Below are 27,787 nucleotides of genomic sequence, written 5' to 3'. Positions count from 1 at the left end.
ACGGACAACCACAAACACCCTTAACTCTGATGTGGCAACGCCTCTTTCTCGCCCTCTGTTTTTTAAAGCAATACCCGAAAAGAAAATGTCAAATGTTTCACCTTTCAACACCTCAGAATAAGTAAGAGCTTAAAGTGTTGTTATGTAAATCTCTAGCAAATAGATCACTTTTTCACTACTTTTAAATGTAGCCAATTAAATATTAATTGCATAAGATAAAAAGTGGAATTTCTTTAAAAATTTCCACCACCCCAAACTTACCTGCCCTCTCTCTTCCACCATATTTTATAGCAGTTTCTTTAGTTTCTTAAAGCAAAATCTTTTCTTTGACCATATTTAGATTGTTTCTTCTATTGTATAGTTTTTACAGAAAATATCTGATTTTTTCTTGTAAGGTTTAACGTACAACTCAGAAAAATGCAGAACTTTAACTGAAATATGTAATCTCTTTTAGAAAACTGTATGCTAATAGGTACCTAAATAGGAGTAGAAATCATTTACAGAGAAAAATAGAAAACGGAAAGTAAAATAATTCCCAAACTGTTACAAAACATGGAACTCAGGTTTTTGGAACCAACTCATAAATGGCATCAATTTTCAAACACTGAAATATCAATCTATTACTTATAATTGTATAAAATTGCCCTTTAAAAAACAGGGATAAAATTCATTAGAAATTGATAAGCTACTACCTAACTAGTAAATACAAGAACTAAAGAAAAATTAATTCTTTATATTTTACCATACACATCAAGAAACAGGTACTGTAAAGGGAATGGCCAAGTAATTATCAACCAGTTCCCAAATTAATCTTGGAGGTTATTTTGAGAGGTTTAGTCCTACCCTCAGAATTTCACAAATAATTCCTTTGCGCAATCCATGTAAGAACTGTGCTCTGAAATCACACTTGTTTGTAGATTTGACTATTTTCAATAAAAAACTAGTAGTTTTTAATAAAGAGATATCTGCCTTTTTAAATAATAAAATAAAATTAATGAATAGGAATGAAAATAAAACTGAATGACAATTTTATATCAGTAGCTATATTTTTCCCAAAATTTCCTCAGGTATTTTATCATTTTCTATTACCTTTTTAAAATTGTGAAGAACTAATATCAGAGCTATACAATATTTGGCTAAATAGAAGCAATCGACAATAAATAAAAGTAAACTTTTGCCATCTTGTTCAGATCTATCCATGCATTGTTTCATCTCAAATGTGAACGACATTATATAGTATTGAGACAAAATAATAATGTTGTGACAAACCAACGAAGTAAAGACATTTAGAATTAAGTTTGACAGAGTTCACTGTACTGTGGTATTATAACATACGCATGATATCTATGGGCACAAAAGAGCAAGGAAAGGGTAGTGTGTCAGTATTAGAAGTTAACTTCCTTTCTTTTGTTGATTTATGTTACCATCTAATAGTGCATAAACAATCTGTTTCTAGGCAATGAATTTCTTCCTCTGCCACGATGAACTGAGTTCATTTGTACTTTAAATATTTTTCAGCATATAAAAATCCAGTTTAACAGCAACAGCAACAAAAGCCAGTAAAGGAATGTCATTTAAAAATCAAATTCACAAAAATGTAAGATATACAACATTTACTTAATTAGAAAAAGGTTCCTACTTACATTTTATAACCTCTCAAAAGGCGAAGGTAATTAACACAGCAAAATTTATTAAAAACAAATGATATTAATATATCTTAGAATACTCAAGTTTTGTTGGTAATTCTTTCTTGGTCTTTCTAAAAGTAAAGTACTTATCTGAAAACTTGTAGATCTGGATAAAAGCCAGTAAATGACTAACACAAGTAAGATTCCAGCAATTATTACAGTAAGTAAATTTTTAAAAGAGGCACCTCAGACTTAAAACCTGACCATCATATAATGGAGCAAAAATACAACGAACAAATGTACTTTTTTGATGGCTGTGATCATGACTTAATTTCACTATCCTCCTTTTCTAGTAAAAATAATAGTCTTTCTAGTATTTAAAATGAATAATTTATGTAATAAAATTCAATATAAAAAATTGTCACTTTTAAGAAAGAAGGACAAAAACTCTGATATAAGTTGAGAATAAAATACACAAAAATGACTCTGGACTTAAACCTCAAATAGCAAGTATCAAAAGAAAGTGAAGATTAAATAGTCATAAATCACAAACAATACCTGAAACAAGATACCGGATTATACTGAAAACACTTGCATGGAATTTATAAAACTATGTTGCATGATTTTGTGAAATCATTAAGAACATACAAATAAAAGATACTATAAATGCCATTCAGATACAATTATGGTTGTACATGATTCAAAGCTAACATTTTCTAAAGAAAAGGCTGTAAGTTATCAAAACTCCCAGAGGTTGACATTCATCTGAAAATACACAAAATTTTTTTCAAGACTGTGAAATATATTCTTTAAAAAAATTAATATAAATACAAAAGAATAAAAATGTTGGAAATAATGCTTTTTGTATCGAATTTTAAATGCTAAGTAATAAATTATAAGATCTATAAAATGTATCTATGAGTCAGTAGGCAAGAGTGATTTTCCAAGACGCCTTTTTTTGTTTCAGTTAAAATTAAAATCCATGCTGTCTAATCCTTGGAGTCAATTTGTAATTAAGGGGATTTGATGAGAGACCAGGCACTGAATTAATGATAAAATTTAATATCTGTTTTAATGCATCAACATAACAGAAAAACTAACCAACACTGAACAACACAATAAAGTCATTTTGTTGTAGAGGACATATCTGTGTCAGTCTGTGAATGTTATTTTTTAAAAAAGAAATATATATGCTAAAGTTCTTTAGATGAACTGTTAAAAACTGTATGTCTGAATATCAACACTCAGGTCAAAAATATTAGAATAAAGATTAGCTTAGTACGAAAACTACATTGGTAACTGCAACTACTTTTACTGAGAATTTTATGTAATCTCTAATGAAGGTCTCAACTACTTTCCATATCATATTTCAAAGCAGAAATACTTACTTAGTAAAGTAAATTAATTCCATTTGACAATAGTAAGTTTATTTATTAAAAACGTATTTTTAGTTTAGAAAGAATGCTTAATTTTTAACATCTAACTAATCAAATTTCATAGTATTTCAAGCAACCAATCTGGACTTTATGCTATACTTTTCACAGTATTACTATACTGCAATTCATCAAAGAATTTAATACATCACTTATTCCAAATCACTTTAGGGCACAACTTTACATAGAATTCAATTACTGGAAATAGTTAAAAATCAAAGAATGTCAAATTTCATTTGACCAGCATTCACCATGTAGCCTCAACCAATTCTTCCCCCTAAAATACCAAGAAAGCACTAAAAAGACATAAAACTGATAATACTACCAAAATACTGACATCATCCTAATATAGAAATCAACTGGAAAATCAAACAAAACTAAAATTTTAAAGCACAATTGGTATCAACTTAAGAACAAAAAATTCACAGGCCTAAAAGAAGGTTGAGAAACTATTTTGTCCTTGCTTTACCTTCCAAACACAGAGTCTACACTAGGCAAGTTTTCAAATTCAGAGTAAGATATTCTAATTCAGGTCAGGCGCAGTGGCTCATATCTATAATCCCAGCACCTTGGGAGGCTGAGCTGAGAAGACAGCTTAAGCTCAGGAGTTCCAGACCAGGCTGGGCAAAATAGTGCGATCTCATCTCTACTAAAAATGGAAAAAAAAAAAAAATTAGCAGGGCATAGAAGTGTGTGCTTGTAGTGTCAGCTACTTAGGAGGCTGAGGAGGGAGGATCCATTGAGCCTGGAAGACGGGGGCTGCAGTGAGCTACAACTGCACCACTGCACTCCAGCCTGGGTGACAGAAGGAGACCCTGTCTTGAAAAAAAAAAAAAAAAAATCCAATTCAGTAGACTTTGGGTTGGGCCAGATTTTATTATTTTCGAAACATTTTTTGATTATTCAAAGACATGCCTTTGTAAAGAACCATTAACCTATATTCATTACCTAACCTGACCTCTGCCCAGGACATTGTTCCCAAAAATATATCACAGACACCTGCTCTTCTACACCCTCTTGGCCATTGTAATACCAAAAGTCAATAGGTTAGAAAAAGAAAGGAGAAGATAATGAGCGCCTCAGAAAATAATTTACATTTTTCTACTTTTAAACTTTACATTTACAAGAGTCATGGCTTCCACCACCACCAATGAGAGTAGAAGGTAAGGAGGAAGCTAGTAATGAAGGTACCTACTATTGATGTGGGCAGAGATAGGAAAGGCCTAGGAGGAAGGCCTGGCAACACCAAGAGTCTTACATATTCGATTTTTTTCCAGGTCGGTGAACATTTTCTTATTAAAACAATTTCATTCTACCACCCAAATTCCTCTCCCAGAAGTACTGCGGCCAAACTGAAAAAAGGATAAGTAGGTATTAGCTGAACAAAGTAAGGGAATAGACAATATAGAGCGTTTCCATTAGAGAAAACGCCAGGTACAAAGACCAAGTGACACAAAGGTTGGAAAAGCATTCCAGGATCTATCCAAAGTCAGTTAACATACTGATATGTCTGCCTGTTGGGCCTAAAATTCAGTCTCTTACTAAAAATTTATGGCTTCATTCAAGTATTCATTTTTTAAAGTTGGTGGCATATTACAAAACGTATAAAATGGTTCCTGTAGGGAAGCTTGTAATGTAATTTTATATTTCCATCATTACTTATCAACATAAAGTATCAAATTCCTAAAACAACACTGACTATGAAACTCACAATTAGGAAAACATCATTAGTAACCAGTTAGAAGCAATTATATGCAAGTATCATAAGTGTTACATTTACATTTGTCATAAATAATCTCTACAGAAATTTCTCACAGTAATTCAGTATTCCTTTCATGGCAGAGGTAATAGTTCACAGTTGTTTCATCTGCATCTCTTCAGTTTTTATTGTGTCTTGATGGACCTCATGAACCTGCATAGGCTATAATGATTTGACTATACCTGGTGCTATAATCCATGGAACCACCTTTCACTGTAGTTGTTCATTTTAGACAGCACATAATGAATGCTGTTAGAGCAATTCCACATTTGGTATGCAAAGACTGTAAACCTGGTTTAGCTGAGAGTCTTGCTTGTAAAGAAAGACATTCTCTTGAGAAAAAAATTATTACATAGAAAACAAAGGCTGGCAAGGGAACAGAACGCTGTTAGAAACCAAGGCAGAATTTCTCCCCATCTCCCTTGTTCAAAAATTGGTGTTTTCTTTATATACTGACTCCTTTCTCTCCTCTTTTCCAACTGGCTGCTTCATAAGTTCAGATTGCCCATAGTCTATAGCTGTCTACATGGACCCAGGCCTACTTCACGATCATTTGGTTTAGCATTCAAAACTGACTAGCTCCCTTCCCTTTCAGTATTTCAATTCCAAATTACTGAAGGAGTAATCTGACTTACAATCTTTTCAAACCAAGCCATACAGCTCAAGGTCATTAGCTGGCTTTGGGTTACATGGCCATGCAACAGATTTCTTATTGAAAGAGAATGGTTGAGGGATGGGTAAATGAATTTGAGTAAACAATAAAAAAGATTTGTTACACTCTTCATTCTTTAAAATAAATCTTCCTCAGCATTACATACACATTATACACTAATCTTCCCACTTTTACTTAATAACTGAGCACACCTCAAAAAATAATTTACATTTTTCTACTTTTAAACTTTCCATTTACAAGAGTCAAGGCTTCCACTACCACTAATGAACAGAAATTGCAATGACAAAGCTACCACTGCCTTAATATGCCACATCAAATGGACACTTTATATTTTTTCTTTGCAGCATTTGACACTGAACCACTCCATGAAATTTTATTCTATTCTGAATTGTGTGATAACACAGTCTGTTGGTTATCCTCCTATCTTTCTACTACTTTTTAGTCTCCTTCATGAACCACTTATTTTTGTGTACCACTTAAATGTTAGAATTCACTATTGTTTCTTCTTTTTATTTCTCTTCTTCTTCTAAATCTGACCTCTGAATATTCCCATACATTTCCATGGTATCAGTCCAACCTGTACAAGATCTGATATCATTCTCTTCCTTTTCAAACTATTTCCTGATATTGTATTTCCCAATGTACAATCATTTATGCACTAAGGAAAACGAAAAATAAGTTGCTATAATAAAGATGAGATAGTAATATAGCAAACTAAAACAGATTATAAAATAACAGAATTATTTACATTTCTGTGGTACCAAATCTGGTAGTCAAAGGAAAAAAGGTATTTTCGTAGCAAAATATACAAGCCACTAAAGTTGACTTAAGAAGGAGAAAACTAGATGTATATATTGAAACAACTGAAAAAGTAATTTAAAATTCACTGTATAAAAAGGCATTAAGACTATATGACTTAAAAAACGTATCCTATTTACTACTTAAGCCAAGATCATTCTAATGCAATTTAAACAAGACCACAGTGAAAGGTAGAAATTTATATCATTCATTAAGCTAGTAATCCTAATATAAAAACTGATATAGCCAAAGCAATCTTGAAAAAGAACAAACTTGCACGACTCACAGGTCTTGATGTAATGCCTACTACAAAGCTACAGTAATCAAGATATTATGGTAATAGCATAAGGACAGACATACAGATAAGTGGAACAGAATCGAGAGTCCAGAACTCAACCTCATATTTATGGTTTTGAGAGGGGTGACAAGACAATTTAACGGGGATAAAAATAGTACTTTCAACAAATGGTCTCGAGACAACAGGCTACTCATATGCAAAAGAATAAATTTGGATCCCTACCTCATCACACAACATACAAAAGTAACTGAAAATTGTTCAGAAATCTAAATGTTAAAGCTGAAACTATAAAACTCCTAGGAGGAAAAACATAACTGCAGATTTTTGGGTCCTTCAGTTAGGCAAAGCTTTCTTAGGTCGAAACCAAAATCCCAAGCAACAACTAAAAAACAGATAAGCTGGACTTAATAAAAATTTAAAACTTTTGTGTTTTAAAGTATACCATCAAAAATGTGAAAAAAAACCCATATAATGGGAAAATTATTTACAAATCATATATCTGGCAAGGAACTTATATCTAGAATATATAAATCTTATAATCCAACAAAGAAAAGACAAGTAACCCAATTCAAAAATGGGCAAAGTATCAGAACAGGCATATTTCTAAAGAAGATGTAAAAATAGTCAGCCAGCATATGAAAAGTTCTCCTTATTTACTAGTCATTAGAAAAATGGAAATCAAGGCTACAAGGAGATACCACCTCACACCCACTTTAGAATGGCTTCAATAAAAAACTAGGTAGTGTTGATCAGAATGTGGAAAATTTGGAAATGTCATATATTATTGCATAGCATGTAAAATGGGGCAGCCACCTAGGAAAATAATTTGACAGTTCCTCAAGATGCTAAACATAGAGTTACTATATGATCTACCAATTCCACTCCTAGGTATATACCAAGAGAAATGGAAACATGTCCAAACAAAAATTACACATGAATGATCATAACAGCATTATTCATAATAGCCCCAAACCAGAAACAAACTAAATGTCCATCCACTTATGATCTGATAAACAAAACATGGTGTATCTGCATGATGAATACTATGTATCAATAAAAAGATATGAGGTACTGATACATGCTACAGTATGGATGAACTTTAAAAACAATGCTAAGTGAAAGAAGCCAGTTACAAAGGGCCACATTTTGTATGATTTGCCAGAAGAGGCAAATCTATCGAGATAGAAAGGCATATTTAATATTTTCCAGAATAGGCAAATCTATAGAGATAGAAAGCAGAGAAGTGGTTGCTTGAGGCTGGAGAAGGAATGCTGGAGGAAATGGGAAATGACAGCTAATGTATATGGGATTTGTTTTTGGGGGGGTGTCATATATTAACATACATATTTATATATTAATACAATAAATGCCTGACATAGTTCAAAAAAAAAAAAAAACAAAACTGTAGGTCAATTTCACTTATGTTTAAGAATGTGACCTTTGAGCCAAACTGCCTGGATTCAGATCTGAAATTCACAAATTATTACTAACCATAACATTGGTCAAGTTATTAACTGTTGTTTTTCAGTTTCTTCACCTATAAAATAGAATTGTACTATCTCATAAGGGCCACTTTAACAAAAGCTGAATAAAGTACAATGTAACCTTTCATGAGCCCATTAGAGAGCCAAACTCACAAGGCAAAGAAGCAGTCTGAATTTCAAGGAGAAGCAAGCCTCCAAGGAGAAATGAAATGAATGAACCAGCTTACCTTGGTCAGAGCATGGAAGGATGAGGGGCCAACCACCACCTACCTAGAACTCTTGGGAACACCTGACAAAAAGGAAGTATGCACTCACTCATAGGATCTTTTACACAGATCTCCACTGGGTGCTCATGAGAAATATCAAGGGCAGGTTAGGTGTCCAGAGATAGCTTCCTGGAGATGCAAGATGTACAGAGGGTGTAGGGGAGGAAAATGGCTGCTGTGCTGGAAAGGGGAAAAATCTCCTCACCCCTTACCCAGACCCTTCTATGAATAGAGCAAAAGCCATATGAAAGAGGGGCAGCAAAACCCTTAGGATATAGGAAAAACCCAGTGCTTTGGGGAGGACAAAAGAAAAAAAATCCCTCTATCCTTGAGTGAGTGGCAGGGAACAATAGACTTGGGCCCAGGATTCTACAACATACCGTTAGATAGCTTCTATAACTGAGAAGGAAAAGTCTCTCCTGTACAATACCTGCCACAGATCTAAGTCAGCTGGGCTGACTGGAAAGAAATTCTAAGAAAAGCCCCAACCCAAAGTCTACACAGGACTAAAATTGGAGCTGAGAACTCCCAGACCCCAACTCCAGTCTATAAAATAGTATTCTACTGCTGGGAGAAGGGCAAGAGTGTAGCATGAGACACCTTTGAGATGCAAGCATATTGAGATAATTGAAAAGCAATAATGAGGCATGAACACTGAGAAAAATCTAGCATCTGGGCTTCCATTCTAAACATACGGCAACAGCCTCCTACAACTAGAGCCATTTGAAACCTATAATATGCTGACAGTAAGCACAGCAACAACAAAACCCAAATCTATTTCAACTCTAGAGTAGATCAACTCAATGCTGACACTACTGACCTGATAGGAGAAGCACTGTTCTATTCATAATATCCAGCATTCAATGAAAAATTATGAGACACACAAAAAGCAAACACAAAACAAAACAAAATGTCAAAAGACAAATCACAAAACCGGACTCAGAGACGACCCATATACTGGACCTATCAAGGTGAAATTTTAAATTTTGAAAATAAACAAAAAATCCCATGATAAATGTCAAACTAATTGGTACAATATTGAATTCATTACACTAAACTTAGGTAAAAGGCAGATATATCCATGATTGTAATTCCTAATCAAGGTTAATTAGGCAGGTCTAGGAACACTGAGAGGGCAAAGGGGAACATCATTAGGTTTTGTTATATATCTCAGCACTTTTCTCACTGGCCACAATGGATATGTATAACTTTAAAATAACTTATTTCAAAACAATTCAAGGCCCACCAGAACTTGCAAAAACTGTACAGAGAACTCCAGTGCAGCTTTCTTTTCCCAAAGATAATATCTTATCCTTCTCCCAATGATAATCCAACTTCTCACAATGATATCTTATTGTATATGTACCATAGTACATTGCCCAAACCAGAAAACTGACATTGGTACAATGCTATTTAACTCAAAAGATATAGAACGTATTTGGATTTCACCCATTTTTATATGCACCCTTTTCCCCTCTCTCCGTTCTTCCTTATCTTTCTCCCTCCCTCTCCCTTCTTCCTTTCCTTCTGTCCCTCCCTCTCTCTTTTCTTTCATCCCTTCCTTCTTACATTCTTTCCTTCCCTCCCTCCCTCCCTTCCCTCCTTCCCTCCTCTTCGGCATATAAGTCTGTGACATTTTAATATCACCATAAGGGGAATACAGAACGGTTCACTATAAAGAAATTCCCCCGTGTTACCTTTCAATAGTCATAGCCTACTCCCAAACCTAACTCCTAAGCAACCACTGATTTGTTCTCTATCACTATAATTTTGTCACTTTGGGACTTATATAAAAATGGAATCATATAATTTTAACGCTTTGAGAATGGCTTCTGCATCATGCCCTTGAAACCCATCTGAGTCATGGGTGTATCAATAGGTTGTTTCCTTTTATTGTTGAGTAATATTCTATTGTGTGGACATTTATCCATTGACCTACTAAATTTGGCTTCTTTCTAGTTTGGGACAATTATGAATAAAGCTGCTATGATCATTTATGTACATGATTTGTGTTAAATTTTTATTTTTCTGAGATAAAGATCCAGGAGTGCAACAGCTGGGTTATATGGTAAGTATAAATTTAACTTTATAATAAACTGACAGTGTTCCAAAGTAGCTGTACCATTTTACACTCCTAACAGCAATGTATGAAAGATTCAATTTCTCCACATCCTGCCAACATTTAGTATATCAGTATTTTTTCATTTTAGCCATTCTATTGGTATGACATGATATCTCATTATGATTTTAATAAACTTGTAAATTTTTAAAGATAATTTTAATTTTAAGAAGTTTAAAAATAGTAAAGTCAGAGTTTAAGATTTCAGCTACTTTTGTCAAACATTCTGCAATAGTAATACTGGAACTGAGTCCAGGAATCTGAATTCAAATAGTCATACTGCTATTCAATTACTCTGCTCTTGGATAATCTATCTTGAAGAAATAATGCACACTCTTAAAAAATTTATCCCTCATGCATCCTTTCTCAGGAAATTATTAGAGAATGTGCTCCATCAAAAGGAAAGAGTAAATTAAGAAGGAGAAAAACTGAATCCAGAAAACAGGGGATTCAATAGAGAAGAAACTAAAGGAACCCACAAAATGAAGGTAGGTTCCAAGACCAGTAATGTGTTGCAGTCCTACAGAGAAATTGGTCCAGATTCTATAAAAGAAAAATGTAATAATTTTAGGTTACCTAATGTACTTGAATGTATTAACAGGAAATGTATATGCCTAATAGAGAGTATATGTATGTATTAGTAATAGATATAGAATATACAAACAAACTAAAAATCTAGACAATAATCGTGAAAAAGACAAACTATTTAGAGCAAAAAAAGAAATCTGTTCTTTCAAGCACTGTCAAGGGTCTGAGATTTTTTACCCTACTTGTAAACCAAAAAAAAAAAAAAAAAAAAAAAAAAAGCCTGCCACAGTTTCATGCATGTTGGCAAAAGATACAAGAATCCTAGGTAAGGACAAAAGACTTAACTCAGGCACAGGAACCATGTCAGGAACACGTCACCATGTCCGGCTAATTTTTGTATTTTTAGTAGCGATGGGGTTTTGCCATGTTGGCCAGGCTGGTCTTGAACTCCTGTCCTCAAGTCATCCACCCTCGTCAGCCTCCCAAAGTGCTCAGATTACAGGTGTAAGCCACTGTGCCCAGCCTCCTTACATTTTTGCTTTAGTTTTATATTTATGTGTTTTTATATTAACTGGTTCATGATAGAAAATAGAATTCTTGCTGAGATGTCTGAATACTATATGGTCATCTGTGAATATTTACCAATAATAATGTAAATACTAAACATCGAACAAAAAGGTGAGAAAGCTAAATCTTCATAGTAGGAAATCAATTAATAATAACTAAAAATTACACATCAAGAAATGAGCTTTTTATTTAGACATATAAATGCAGACATAGAAGAGTTAAATAAGTTGAAAGTGATTTTTTTCTGTGAAGTAGAAATAAGGAATGGTAGATAAGGAAGCAAACCGCCATTTTTTATTACAACCTTAGAGAATCATTTGGCTTTTTAAAATATGTGCTTTATTGGCCAGGTGTGGTGACTCATGTCTGTAATCCCAACACTTGAGGAGGCCGAGGCAGGTGGATCACTTGAGGTCAAGAATTTGAGACCACTCTGGCCAACACAGTGAAACCTGTCTCTACTAAAAATACAAAAATCAGCCAGGCTTGGTGGCAGGTGCCTGTAATCCCAGCTACTCGGGAGGTTGAAGCAGGAGAATCGCTTGAACCCAGGAGGCAGAGGTTGCAGTGAGCCAAGATCACACCACTGCACTTCAACCAGGGCAATAGAGCAAGACTCTGTCTCAAAAAAAAATTGCTTTATTAAAAACCAAAATTTGAAAAACATTTTTTGTTTGCTAAATATGGTTAGATATTTAAATACAAAATATTTTTCACAGAAGTATTCATAGTGGTGCAAAACTGCAAGCAAGCTAAATAATCAAGTTTAAAGAAAGTTAAAATTATGATGCATTTGTGCAATGCAAATTATGTAGTATTTTAAGAGAATATTTATAAGAACACTTAAGTCAGTCAGGTGCGGTGGCTCACACCTGTAATGCCAGCACTTTGGGAGGCTGAGGCGGGTGGATCACATAAGGTCAGGAGTTTGAGACCAGCCTGGCCAACATGGTAAAACCCCATCTCTATTAAAAATACAAAAAAATGAGTTGGGCATGGTAGTAGGCATCTGTAATCCTAGGTACTCGGGAGGCTGAGGCAGGAGAATTGCTTGAACCCAGGAGGCGGAGGTTGCAATGAGCCGAGATCGTGCCACTGCACTCCAGCCTGGGCAACAAAAGCAAACTCTGTCTCAAAAAAAAAAAAAAAAAAAAAAAAAATTAAGTCTACTGGAGAATGCTTAAGAAGTGTTAAGCAGGTAAAGTAGGACATTAAACCACATGTGTGGTATTAATTCACTCAACAGATATTTATTTATTTAATGGATACCCTGTGCCAGGCACTTTTGTAGGAAATTCAGCCAGGGCTAGTTTTCAGGTGGTATGTATGGGTACGGCCATTCAAATTATTAACAGCTGGCATCTGTTGAGATTGGTCAGTATCTTTAACTTACTATCAATGATTTTAAATGTCATCGGTAGATACAGAAGTGTACAAAGTAAACAAAAATCCCTAACCTAATAGAGCATTAATTCCTATCAGGAAACTAGACACAAAGTATAATAAATTAAAAAATATATATTTTATCATACAAATTATCATCTTACTTTGTAAGATGATGTCAAGTACTTTAGAGTAAAAGCAAGGAAGGAGACAAAGAAAATGCTGCTGGGGTATGGGTTGAGACATAGAACAGGTTGGTCAGGGAGCCCTTACTAGGCAGGTGGCATTTGAATAGACTTGAATAAGATAAGAAAGTGAGCTGTGTGAACATTTGTGGGAAATGTCTTCCTTGGAAGTAGGAACAGGCAGTACAAAGTCCAAAGATAAAAGCATGCCTGGTGTGTTTGAGAAAGAGTAAGAGTAGTGCACCTACAATGAAGTATGATATAAGGGGACTGCCAGATCAAGAGATCATGTAGGTTTATCCTCGAGTGAAATGGCAGGCCATAGGAAGGTTCTTAGCAGAATAGTAAGGTAATCTAATTTACATTTTAATAGGATCATTTTGGAGGCTGTGCTGAGAATAGAGAAGGACAAGGAAAGAAATGGAGACCATTAGGGGACTTTCGCAATAATTCGGGCAAGAGATGACAGGGGCTTGAAAGATAGAAGTAGCAATGGAAAAGGTAATAAGTGGCTAAATTCTTGATATGTACTAAAAGTAGAGCCAAGAGAATTTGTTTACAGAGACAATGTGGAACACAGCAGAAAGACAGGAGTCAAGGCTAACTCTTGGGATTTTGGCCTAAGCCACTGCTAGGTTAAAAGAATGTTCTGTTCAGATAGAGTCTGCAAAATGACCAAGTTTTTGGGTGGGTAAGACCAGGAATTTGCTTTCTGGTATATTAAGTTTATGATGTTTATATACACCCAAGTTGTGATAGGCAGCCTCTAGCATGCCTCAAATGATCCTTGCCTCCTGGAATTCATGTCCTTATGTAATCCATTCCCCTTGAGTATAGGTTGGACTACGTAACTCACATTTTAAAAGTAAGTTTGTATTTTGAAATCATTATAAATTCACAGGAAGTTCAAATGTCCACGAAGATCACAGGTACCTTTACCTGATGTCTCCCAATGGTTTAACATCTTATACCATCACAATATAATATCTAAATACCACAGTACAGTATCTTAATCTGGCACTGTGACAGAGTCCACCGAGCTTATTCAGACTTCACCAGTCTTACATGCACTTGTGTGTGTGTGTGTGTGTGTGTGTGTGTGTGTGTGTGGTTTTATGCAATTTTATCACACATAAATTGACATAACCATCACCACAATCAAGATACGGAACTCTTCCATCATCATAAGGATCCCTTTGCGGCCATAACCCTGTTGTCTTGGTGTAAATATTAATCATACACTTTTTGCTCTCAAAAATGTCTTAATGATAAACTATATGGTCATTCTACCTATTACCATACTAGCTTGAAAATGACTGCTCTTCTCTTAATTAAGAATCTATATAGGCCTGAATTCAGACCAACTCACAAATATATATTGTTGAATAAATAAGTAAAACAATGATACCACACTACAAATTCATAAAATCACATTATTTTGTAATTTAAATGACAAAATGTTATTCAACCTCCTCATTTTGAAGATAAAAATACTTTGACAAACATCATACAGTTTGGTTATAGCAGAACAAAGACAAGAACACAGGTCTTTGATACCTACACCAAATGTAACATTGGCATAATACGTCATATTTTATAATAGATTACACATATATTTTATTAGCTGTAACACTATCTCCCTGCTTTTATTATCGTAAAAATGCAGGAGCCAATATTCATGGAATTTCTGAATTTCCCAATGCTGCATAGCTAGTAAATGGTAAATTCAGGATTTTTAAATTAAAACCTATTACTAGAATTATCTTATAAAAAATAACCCACAATCAGCCGGGTACGATAGCTCATGTCTGTAATCCCAGCACTTTGGGAGGCCGAGGTGGGTGTATCACGAGGTCGAGAGTTCAAGACCAGCCTGGCCAACATGGTGAAACCCTGTCTCTACTAAAATACAAAAATTAGCCAGTCGTGGTGGCGGGCACCTATAATCCCAGCTATTCGGGAGGCTGAGGCACAGAATCACTTGAACCTGGGAGGCAGAGGTTGCAGTGAGCCAAGATCACACCACTGCACTCCAGCCTGGGCAACAGAGACAGACTCCGTCTCAAAAAAAAAGGAAATAAAAAACTCACAGCCATACTCCACTGTCAATAGAAGGTATCCATCTGGGCATATCAAAGATAGTACATTAATGTGGCTGCTATAAGAAAAAGGCTAACAACTCATCTCAATATATGATTTCATCTTCTTTTTTTTTTTTTTTTTTTTTTTTTTTTTGAGACAGTCTCACTCTGCTGTCCAGGCTGCTGTAGTGCAGTGGTGTGATCTTGGCTCACTGCAGGCTCCACCTCCTGGGTTCAAGCAATTCTCCTGCCTCACCCTCCTGAGTAGCTGGGACTACAGGCGTGTGCCGCCACACCCGGGTAATTTTTGAGCTTTTTAGTAGAGACAGGGTTTCGCCATGTTGGCCAGGCTGGTCTCGAACTCCTGACCTCAGGTGATCTACCCGCCTCAGCCTCCCAAAGTGCTGGTACTACAGGCGTGAGCCACCGTGCCCAGCCTCAACAAATGATTTCCTCTTAACAATTGTATTATTACTTACTATTACGTACAATAAATGGTGCTTGCTATTTACTTAGTCTCTTAAAAGAGCTTATCTTGCAGTATACTACAAACAGCAAAGGACAAAATGAACAAACAGAAGCTCTTTTATCAATATTTTTAAGCCAATAGTAAAAACCAGAATTCCTGTAATGGTACTGTCCAGTTTATAAACTAAGAAATGTTAGCACAAAATAGAAATCCTTCTATAGAGTTTTAGTTGGACACAGTTAGTGATTATTAAGACAATATTATAGCAGAATAATTCCATGTTATCCATGTCTTGAACACTGTGGATAATAAATATCTTGACTTCAACTAGGATATATTAAAATAGATTTTTTATTTAAAAAACTGGTTGTATAATATGATATAAACAATGTGCTAAATTCCAAGGGACTAGCATCATAAAAGTTATGATTCCTCATATCCAAGAAGTTTCTGATTTATGGAAAATGACATTTAAATAATTAACTAATAATCATGACAGAAAAAAGTAAAGTCAAAACAAAAGCAAACACCAGAAGAAATTAAAGAACATTTAGGAAACTCTAAGTAGTGGGAAATATCTGGGGTTTATAAAAGAGAGAGAAGTAGTTCAAGAAGAAAAAGAAAAAGAAAAGCAGGGTAAAACTATAGTATGGAGTCCTAAATTCCATACTTAGAGGAAGCTTGAATTTTCATTCCACAGGCAACAGAATGCAACCGAAGCTTTTTATTTATAGAACTGTTATTTCATTCTTGTTCTTGAGAATTACTCTCTCTGTGTAATATCTAATGCATTATTCTTCTTGTTCTCACTGTATTCAAAGTACTACTCCATTATTGCCATGGAGAACTCAGTGAGTCTGCTATCTTTTATAAACGTGTTTCTAATAGGTTGCTTTTAAGAGCTTTTCTTTAATTCCTATGTTCTCCAGTGGGTTTTTTTTTCTCCTTTATTATAATGAGAATTCATTTGGAATTCCTAGATCTGAGGTGTTTGTCATTTGATAATTCTTAAAAATGTTAGTCATAATTTCTTTGTATCTTGCCTTTTCCTCATTCCCTTTGCCATCTTCTCTGAAATTCTGAATAGATTTATTTTAGCTCTTTTCCTCTGTTTTTTGTGTCTTTTAACATCTCTTTTATAACTTTCATGTATTTGTCTCTCTGGCTTCCATTTTCATACTTGCTTCTGATCTTTCAGTTTACTAATATTTTCCTAAACTGTTTGTAATCTGCTGTTCAATCTATTTGCTATATGTTTAGTTTTGGTTATTTTACATTTCTATACGTTCAATCTAGTGATTGAGTTAGATTTGACTAAACATGACTGAGTGGATTTTAAGTCATTTTTATTCAGTTTACTTGCTCTTCTTTTTAAGTCTCTCTTTTTTCCTAAAAGATAATAAACATGCTTATATCATATTGTGATGGAGACATTAAAATATCAGAACTATTTGTTGAACTATATGATTTTGTTGCTATATGTTTTTGCTGACTTTCATTACAAGTGCCTTTTTCTCTTATGCATTTTCTGATTTCGTTTTCTGTGAGCTCAGGGTCTTTGAAACTTATATATAGGAATTATTAGATGCTTAATGTGAAGACAGTTTCCTTTGGTCTGTTGTCTGTGGGCACCTTCAGGGCAGGACCATTTAAATTAAGTCCTCAGCTTTTAGAACCACACATGCAGCAAAAATTCAGGCTACCTATGTGGTTCTAAATTTGCCCAAAAGGTGGCTGTGGATAATAAATTCTCAGAGATTTTTCCCCCTTCACAGTCAAGAAAGTCAAGTTCCCTTGCTATCTTATTTGTATGAAGGGCTTGCCTCTTGTTCACGTAAACACTAATGGTGTGACCATCAAGAATACTAGTTTCAGAAGAGGATGTCTCATTATAACACTCACTGGCATAAATGCGCTCTTAGCTCTAACTCCTATCTATCTTGCCCTTGCAGCCACTAATACAGAAGATCAAATTTACCAAGATTTGACAAATTTATTCAGAGTGAAAGACAGCTTCAGGCAATTACTTATTTCCCGTGTGTGTGTGTGTGTGTGTGTGTGTGTTTCATTTCTGCTTTGTTTGAGGCCTTTGGAGATTCCTTATTTTATTGCTTTCTCAAGAGTATATTTTTAAAATACTCTTAAAATATAAATTATTGGGCCAGGTGCAGTGGCTCACGCCTGTAATCCCAACACTTTGGGAGGCCAAGGCAGGCGGATCACCTGAGGTCAGGAGCTCGAGACCAGCCTGACCAACATGGAGAAACCCCATCTCTACTAAAAATACAAAATTAGCCGGGTGTGTTGGCGCATGCCTGTAATCCCAGCTACTCGGGAGGCTGAAGCAGGAGAACCGCTTGAACCTGGGAGGCAGAAGTAGCGGTGAGCCAAGATCGTGCCGTTGCACCCCAGCCTGGACAATAAGAGTGAAACGCTGTCTCAAAAAAATATAAATAAATAAATAAATAAATAAATAAATAAATAATCACTGTCCTTTTTCATTATTTTTATCAGGAGGGTCACTCAAGATATCTATATCTTCTTACATTGCAGAAAATGCAAGAATTAGCAAAGGTTTTTGAGTAGAAAAGTGTCACCTATGTTTTAGAATGATAGCTGATGGCAGCATGACAACTGCTTAAGATGTGAGAAACTGAGGATGAAATAATTAGTTAGGAGGGTAGTACGATCATCTAGAACATGAATTTAACATAGGATAGACAATAAAAATGGCAGAGAAGTCTGGGCACAGTGGCTCAGGCCTGCAATCCCAACACTTTGCGAGGCCCAGTTAGGAGGCCTGGCTTGAGGCCAGGAGTTTGAGACCAGCCTGGCATCATAGCAAGACTCTTGTCTCTACAAGAAATTTAGAAATGAGTGGGGTGTGGTGGCATGTACCTGTAGTCATAGCTACTAAGGAGACTGAGGCAGAATGATCACTTGTGCCCAGGAATTGGAGGTTATAGTGAGCTTTGATTATACCACTGCACTCCAGCCTGGGCAAAATGAAAGAGCCTGTCGCTTAAAGAAAAAAAAAAAGGGCATAAAAATACGAAAGAACCACCACATTCCTGTCAAGACTGAACACGGAATTGCTTGGTGGTGGGGGAAAGCTTGAAAGGATATGAAGATTATGTCAACTGTCTTAGCCTACATGCCTAGAAGGATGGTAGTACCATTAATTGATAGATGTTAATAGACCAATTTGGCAGTAAATAATAGAAAACCATAAAGAATGATTTAAAATATAGGGCTATTTTATCTTGCCCCCCCAAAAGTTGCTGATGATATAGTTGCTTAATGTTCTTTCAGTGGCTCATTGGCTAAGAGGTTCAATGGTGTTATAGCCAGCTACCCTTGGTCTTTGTCTCATGACTATAAAATGACTGCTGCAATTTCAGACAGCACGTAATAAGAAGGGAGGAAGGAGTGATGTTTACTTCATCTGCCCTTATCTAAGGAAAACAAAAACTTTTACAAAGATATCCCTCTTTCCTCCTCCCCTACTACTGTAGATTCATTTTTATGTCTCACTGGTAAAAAGAAAAGCTGAGAAAGTATTTAACTTCTCCAGTGTCTACAACAGAGTCATGCAAAGGAGAGTATGACTGGAAATAAATGTTGAGTTATACAATCAATAGTGTTTGACTCAGGTCTTGATTTCCTCCCGGGGAGAAGGCTTACAGAGTCAAATTAGGCGTTTGGATTCAAACTTGCTGTGGTTAAGCAGACATTAAGATATTCAAGTGGAAGAGCAGACATAGGATCATTAGGACAAAAATGATAGGTGATGCCATAGGGAAAAATGAAATTGAGAAGACTACAAAAAAGAAACACCAACTGCTGGTGAGAATATGGAGCAACAGAAGTTCTCATTCATTGCTGGTGGAAAAGCAAAATGGTACAGCTACCTTGGAAGACAATTGGCAGCTTCTTATAAAACTAAATATATTTTTACATATGATCCAGAAATTGTACTCCTTAGTACATACTCAAATGAGTTGAAAACACCTGGGTCCATACAAACAAAATGCACATGGGTGTTTAAAGAAACTTTATTCATAAATGTCAAAACTTGGAAGCAACAAAGATGCCTTTCAGTAGATGACTGACTAAATAAACTGTGGTATATCCACACAATTAAATGTGATTTAGCTGGTGCTAAGAGTTTAGCACCAACAAACCTCTTAGTCCATGAGCCACTGACAGAACATTAAGCAACTATATGCTGATTTGTTTTTTGAGCAAGAGAAAAAAAAAGGCCTATATTTTAAGTACTTAAAAAAAAAAGTTGTAAAGCCATCAAAAGATATCTATGAATTTTAAATGCATATTACTAAGTTATAGAAGCCAATATGAAAAGGCTACATATTCTATAATTCCAACTATATGACATTCTGGAAAAAGCAAAACTATGGAAACAGCAAAAAGCTGGTCAGGAGGGATGAACAAGCAGACCACAGAGGATATTCTGGGCAGTGAAACTGTCCTGCATGATACTATAATGACTACACAACATTATACATTTATCAATAACCACTCAATGTTCAACACCAAGTGAATTCTAATGTAAACTATGAACTTTTGGTTATGATGATGTGTCAATGTAGGTTCAATGACTATAACAAATATACCACTCTGGTGCAGGATGTTGATAGTGGGAGAGGTTGTATGTCTGTGGGACCAGTGAGTATATGGAAACTCTGTGTTTTGCAACTTTGATGTGAATCTAAAACTACTCTAAAAAGCAAAGTTTATTTTAAAAAATAAGAATGAGGAAACAACTAACCCAGAAAACATTTATTCTTTAGAAATAGAAAAATAAGCACCAACAATTAAGACTAAGTAAGGAAGAGCAAACAAAGAGGGAAAAAAATGGGGATACAGTGACAGTAAACTACAGAAAGCCAGTCACAGGAGTAACTGCCTGTAACTGCCTACTTGGGAAGCTGAGGCAGGAGGATTGCTTGAGCCCAGGAGTTTGAGATCAGCCTGGGTAACATGGTGAGAATGAAAGAAAGAAAGAAAAGAAAGAGAAGAGGAGAAGAGAAGAGAAGAGAAGAGAAGAACAGGAAGAGAGGAAAGAAAACCAGTATGTCAAGAGGGTAGGACCCAACAAGATTAAAATGAGTTATTCTTCTTAGGTTGATTGGGATGTAAAGATAATAAATAATAAATACCAAAGTTTTATCAGCAATCAGAGCTCTTTTATAATCTAAGGAAGATTCGCTTTCAATGGAATTACATTGGACAGTTCCAATTATAGGAAGGAAATGTGTGAGTAGGAAGGTAAATTAATAAATCAAAAAGGAGGCTGGGCATGGCGGCTCATGTCTGTAATCCCCACACTGTGGGAGGTCAAGGTGGAATGATCACTTGAGCCCAGGAGTTTGAGACTTCGTCTCCACAGATAATAAAAAAATCAGCTGGACATGGTGGCACATGCCACGATTCCAGCTATGTGGGAGGCTGAGGTGGAGGAATCACTTAAGCCAAGGTGGTTGAGGCTATAGTGAGCTGTAATTGTGCCATTGCACTCCAGCCTAGGTGACAGAGTGAGATGCTAACCTAAAAAAAAATTATAATAATAATGAAAATAATTCTTAAAAAGGATAGACAGAGAGACAAATTATGAATTAACTCCTATTCACAACTGCTACAAAAAGAATAAAATATCTAGGAATACAACTTACAAGGATGTGAAGGACCTCTTCAAGGAGAGCTACAAACCACTGCTCAAGGAAATAACAGAGGACACAAATAAATGGAAAAACATTCCATGCTCATGGATGGAAGAATCAATATTATGAAAATGGCCATACTGCCCAAAGTAATTCATAGATTCAATGTTATCACCATCAAGCTAACACGAACTTTCTTCACAGAATTAGAAAAAACTACTTTAAATTCCACATGGAACCAAAAAGGAGTCCACACAGTCAAGACAATCCTAAGCAAAAAGAACAAAGCTGGATGCATCACACTAACTGACTTCAAACTACACAAGGCTACAATAACCAAACAGCATGGTACTGGTAGCAAAACAGATATATAGACCAATGAAACAGAACAGAGGCCTCAGAGATAACACCACACATCTACAAACATCTGATCTTTGACAAACCTGACAAAAACAAGCAATCGGTAAAGGATTCCCTATTTAATAAATGGTGTTGGAAAAACTGGCTAGCCATATGCAGAAAACTGAAATTGGACCCCTTCCTTACACCTTACACAAAAATTAACTCAAGACAGTTTAAGACTTAAACATAAGACCTAACACCATAAAAACCCTAGAAGAAAACCTAAGCAATACCATTCAGGACACAGGCATGGGCAAAGACTTCATGACTAAAACATCAAAAGCAATGGCAACAAAAGTCAAAATAGACAAATGGGATCTAGTTAAACTAAAGAGCTTCTGCATGGCAAAAGAAACTACCATCAGAGTGAACAGGCAACCTACAGAATGGGAGAAAATTTTTGCAATCTACCTATCTGACAAAGGGCTAATATCCAGAACCTACAAATAACTTAAACAAATTTACCCCCAAAAAAACCAAACAACCCCATCAAAAAGTGGACAAAGGATATGAACAGACAATTCTCAAAAGAAGACATTTATGCAGCCAACAAAAATATGAAGAAAAGCTCATCATCACTGGTCATTAGAGAAATGCAAATCAAAACCACAATGAGATACCATCTCATGCCAGTTACAATGGTGATCATTAAAAAATCAGGGAACAACAGATGCTGGAGAGGATGCATAGAAATAGGAACACTTTTACACTGCTGGTGGGAGTGTAAATTAGTTCAATTATTGTGGAAGACAGTGTGGTAATTCCTCAAGGATCTAGAACTACAAATATCATTTGGCCCAGCAATTCCATTACGGGGTATACACCTAAAGAATTATAAATCATTCTACTATAAAGACACATGCACACTTATGTTTATTACGGAACTGTTCACAATAGCAGACTTGGAACCAACCCAAATACCCATCAATGATAGACTGGGTAACGAAAATGTGGCACATATACACTATGGAATGCTATGCAGCCATCAAAAAGGATGAGTTTATGTCCTTTGCAGGGACATGGATGAAGCTGGAAATCATCATTCTCAGCAAACTAACACAGGAACAGAAAATCGAACACTGCATGTTCTCACTCATAAGTGAGAGTTGAACAATGAGAATACATGGACACAGGGAGGGGAACATCACACAGTGGGACCTGTCTGGCGGTGGGGGGCTAAGGGACGGATATCATTAGGAGAAATACCTAATGTAGATGATGGGTTGATGGGTGCAGCAAGCCACCATGGCATGTGTATACCTATGTAACAAACCTGCATGTTCTGCACACGTACCCCAGAACTTAAAGTATAACGAAAAAAAAAAAAAAAAAGAAGAAGAAAGGATAGAAAGGCAATATATATGAATTTCCTTATTAAGTTTGATGTCTACATATTTATATCTAACGCAAATTTATTTTAAAAACATTACATGTTCAAGGCTGGGCTTGGTGACTCATGCCTGTAATCCCAGCACTTTGGGAGGCCAAGGCAGGCGGATCACTTGAGGCCAGGAGTTCGAGACCAGGGTGGGCATTGTGGTAAAACCCTATCTCTACTAAAAATACAAAAATTAGTGAGCGTGGTGGTGCATGCCTGTAATCCCAGCTACTTGGGAGGCTGAGGCCAGAGAATCACTTGAACCTGGGAGGCAGAAGTTGCAGTGAACTGAGATCGAGCCACTGCACTCCTGCCAGGGCATCAGAGTGAGACTCTGTTTCAGAATGAAGAAACAAACAAAATCACGTGTTCAAAAACATGTTCTTCCAGAAACCAATTTCTTAAGTAGATAAAATTTACTTTAAACAAGAAAATAAGCTGTTTTTTAAAAAAGTAACTTTCAGAATATATACTAGTATCAATATAATTCAGTCTCTTATCCTATAGATACCACTGTGTTTTACTTGTTATTAGGGAAAATAGAAAATATAAAAGTAGGAGAAACAGTGCTATGCCTTGCAATTTTTTTTTCTTTTTCTTTTTCTTTTTTTTTTTTGAGATGGAGTCTCACTCTGTTGCCCAGGCTGCAATGCAGTGGCACAATCTCTGCTCACTGCAACCTCTGCCTCCTGGGCTGAAGCAATTCTCCTGCCTCAACCTTCTGAGTAGCTAGGATTACAGGCATCCACCACCACGCCTTGCTCATTTTAGTATTTTTTAGTAGAGACGGGTTTTCATTATGTTGGCCAGGCTGATGTCGAACTCTTGACCCCAAGTGATCCACCCGTCTCAGCCTCCCTAAGTGCTGGGATTACAGGTGTGAACCACCACACCCGGCCTGCAAAATTATCTAGCATAACTGCATCCTACATTAAAAAGAATGCTTATAAATGATCAGTAAAAATCTTATCTTAGTCTCTATCATAAAAAGTAATTTAGAAAAAAATCTCTGGTTATTAGAATAAACAGACATTATTATTAAAATGACACTAGATTATTAAAAAGTATTTCCTTGCATGATAACTGATTTTGCTATAACTATTTTGGAAAATTCTATGTAATCTATGACTACTAATTGTGATTGTTTTCCCCCAAATATATCTCTAGAATCGTTACCTTTAGGAATTTCCGTGTAATTCAATAAAATAAAGCATGAATTTTTCAGTTTTTACCCTACTCAAGTTGACATTTAATAGTGATATTCATAACAGTACTATTTATAATACTAAAAATATTATTGGCAGACTGAAAGCTTTAGAGACAGTGAATCGTTTTTAAAGGTTGTTTCTGACACTTACTAGATACTAATTAAATATTAAATCAGTTAACCGAAAAATGATACTTATAAATAAGTTGTAAAAGATAAACATATTGCTCAGAAAGGAGGCAAACTGTTCACTCACCAGATAGCTTGGTAGTAAACTTATTATTCATTAACTCATATGACAACTTAAAGGTACATAGCGCTATAATTAATGCATCAAATAAAACACAAAAACTTCCTGGAAGGTAAGAGTAATTTTTAAAAAATGATTCAGAATAAAGCAAATGTTTTATAATTGACCTAATTTTCAGAAAAAATTTAGAGTTTCTCATGAGGAAATATGGCATAAAATTAATAAAAAATTTGTCAGTGTTATGCAAGACAGACCATTTTAAAACAAGCTTAAATGAACACAGATGCTTAATAAAGATTGAGTTGATAAGTTTTAAAAAATTAATTCTTCCTTTCATCTTTACCAAGAATTTAAGCTAGCTTACTTAATGAATGTTACGAAGGATTAAAAGACAACAGAAAAATTTGAGACTTTTGCAAAAAAAGATGAGCAACTAGAAAAGATTTTAATATAGTATATTTGTCAGGAGTGAAAATATAGCTATATTGTTTTAAATTAGATAGTAGTCTACAGTTAGCAGAAATTTCTATCTTATGGGGGTTTAATGTTTGTTTTGAACTTATCTATTTCCAGCCTGGCCAACATGGTGAAACCCCGACTTTACTAAAAACACAAAAATTAGCCAGGCGTGGTGGTGGGCACCTGTAGTCCCAGCTACACAGGAGGCTGAAGCAGGAGAAACGCTTGAACCCAGGAGGCAGAGTTTGTAGTGAGCCAAGATCACACCACTGCACTCGAGCCTGGGCAATGGAGCGACACTCTGTCTCAAAAAAAAAAAAATTATTCCATCTATTTCCTTATCTCTCTCCATAAATAGCAGCTATCATTTCACTAAATTCAACAGAAACACACAACCAGAAGTGCCAGAATAAAAACCATGAAATTAACATATACTTAACAAACTAGAATTTTTATTTTAGGCACTGTTTTAAATGGAGACTGCCATATCATATTAAGCCCATTAAATCTGTCCCCTAACACTGACAAATTAGCATACATTATGGAAGCTGCTTTTCAAATAATGTTTTCTATTTTGCAAGTATACATTTTAAAAATTATTACTACTTTTCATAAAATAGTAAATTCCTTGGGGGTAATTAGAAATAATCACAGCAATCTATAATTTGTTCCTTTCTCACTTATCGTTTTCATCTATCTAAAGCAGAAAGTGCATTAAACAATAATAACAAAGATATTATAAGCCTACCACTAAAAATATCAAAATGAAGTTAAATACATTTTGTGGAAAAATCTGACTTCTACCAAATCTTATACTTCTTAGACAGATTAAAAATATTTTCTACATTAAAATGTCACAATTTTCCTCAATTTTGGTACATGATTCCAGCTTAGTGAGTTATACAGCTAATGCCATGATATTGCTCTGTAATATGAAGCAAAAAAAAAAAAATTTAAGACAGCGAAGTAGAATATAACCTTCTTGGTAGCAAATCTTTTCTTATTATACAATAAAAACAATGATGAATCTTTTCTGTTTCTCATGGATTTCTTTTTTTAAACCTTAGCAGGTTAGCATGAGAATGCAAGCACCTTGAGGGTAGAGACAACTACTGTGTACAGGCACTATACTGAGAACTGGGCAAAAGACAAAAAGTAAAATGAAAAGTCACAAGCACTTTAAGAAAAAAATATAATTAGGAGAATTAAAACCATGTCCTTTTTCATAATTACTTGATCTATATTACAATGGGACAGAACTTTTTGTTATGAAACGTGTATTTCACTTGTTGAAAGTTCTAGTTGAATTTATTATTTAACATCTTTCTTTCTCTTTTACTGTAACATTCTAAGTACCTCTTCATTTCCCAAACACATTCACATATTCTTCAAGGACTGTCAGTTCTGTGGGTGACTAATATTACAAAAGTCCTTTTAAAAATTATTACAATAAATATTGATGCAAAGCAAAGGCCCATAATTTAATTTTTTTCTTTTAATGTGGTCACTTTTTATTAACTGCAAAAGGTAATGATATAAAAAAGAAACAGAATAAACATGTACTAAAAGTTATTAACATACCATCACTCGAAATTCAGAAAATGTGTTGTTTTCACATACACATACATGAAATAAAATATACCCTAACAGAAGGGTGCTGTATCTGTGTTTAAAGAAGGGGTTGTTGGCAAACACCACAGCTCACTTCTGCTGCAATGTACACAACTGATATATGCAGCACAGAAAGCTGGCACCAAGGGCTTACAACCTTAATTTGCCTGCAAGAAGGAACGGAGATTTACCTTCAGAGCACGTTCTTGATTGTTTTCAGCAGTCAGATGTCTCACGTTGTTTGCTGAAGTCTGGTTCTGCTCTTTCAGATGATGAAGCTCCTGCTCTAGCCGTTTGCACTGCCACAGGGGAAGAATCCCATTAAGTAAAGGAGTTATAGCATTTTTTTCACCAAGCCACATGAATTAATGTAAATAATATCACTGTATTCTCTAAAATACAAGGTAGTTTTTTTTTTTTTTTTGGCAACAAGAATGGTAAGTAAAAGTAATGGTAAGTACAATAAATAAAAACATTGCTTATAGTATTCTAAAAATTCAATTACAATTTTCAGTTACTTTATTAATCTGAATGTTATATAAATCACAAAAACACTTTTATAAAATTAAGGTCGAACCATATTTAAAATTATTCTTTGAGCAAATGGTTCTGATTATCCATCTATTGGTTGAATAAAAGTGTGCTTCTAAAAATCATATTGGATTCTAAATAAACTACAATATGATATTGTATGATCACATTTTATCAATACTTTAAAATAAAAATTATAAGGTGTACATTCAGAAATATTTCCAGTTTTTAAAAATATCTAAGGAAACAATTTTATAGGGAAAAAAAGCAATAGCCAGAGTGTCAAGACTTGGAAACAGATAAAGAATTAAGTGTTTTTAATTTCTCCCATTTTGATCAAATTTTACTTATAAGTAAAAGTGGTAACAGATATGTGAAATGATCACTTTCACCTATTTGGAATACAAGTAAAGAATATAAGAGAATATAAGTAAAAAAAATAAGTAAAAGTTTCAATGAGCCAATAGAAGCATCTGTGTTCAAAAAATTTTTGAAATATCTTGCCATTTCAATATAAGATTTCAATATAAATACGTAAAACACTTCACATAATAATTACACAGGCTATAAAATGGTGTGCTGTAAATCAGGACAATA

The 27,787-nt window shown here is 34.9% G+C and overlaps 1 protein-coding gene across 22 annotated transcripts in view; it reads right to left on the bottom strand.

Moving 5' to 3' along the window:
• MIPOL1 (mirror-image polydactyly 1) overlaps positions 1–27,787 on the bottom strand; it is a 410,565-nt gene that overhangs the window by 211,914 nt on the left and 170,864 nt on the right. For 19 of the 22 annotated variants that reach the window (XM_028851506.2, XM_077940917.1, XM_028851505.2 and 16 more), the window contains one exon: positions 26,851–26,958. The exons of the other annotated variants lie outside the window; for them this stretch is intronic. In XM_028851506.2, coding sequence (XP_028707339.1) covers positions 26,851–26,958 — 108 coding nt within the window. The remainder of the gene's footprint in view (positions 1–26,850; positions 26,959–27,787) is intronic. 22 annotated transcript variants of the gene reach the window in all.

The sequence above is a fragment of the Macaca mulatta genome, chromosome 7, assembly GCF_049350105.2.
Source record: "Macaca mulatta isolate MMU2019108-1 chromosome 7, T2T-MMU8v2.0, whole genome shotgun sequence".
Taxonomy (NCBI): Eukaryota; Metazoa; Chordata; class Mammalia; order Primates; family Cercopithecidae; genus Macaca; species Macaca mulatta.
Note: the sequence above shows the minus strand (reverse complement) of the source record. Positions and strands in the feature narration are given on the sequence as shown.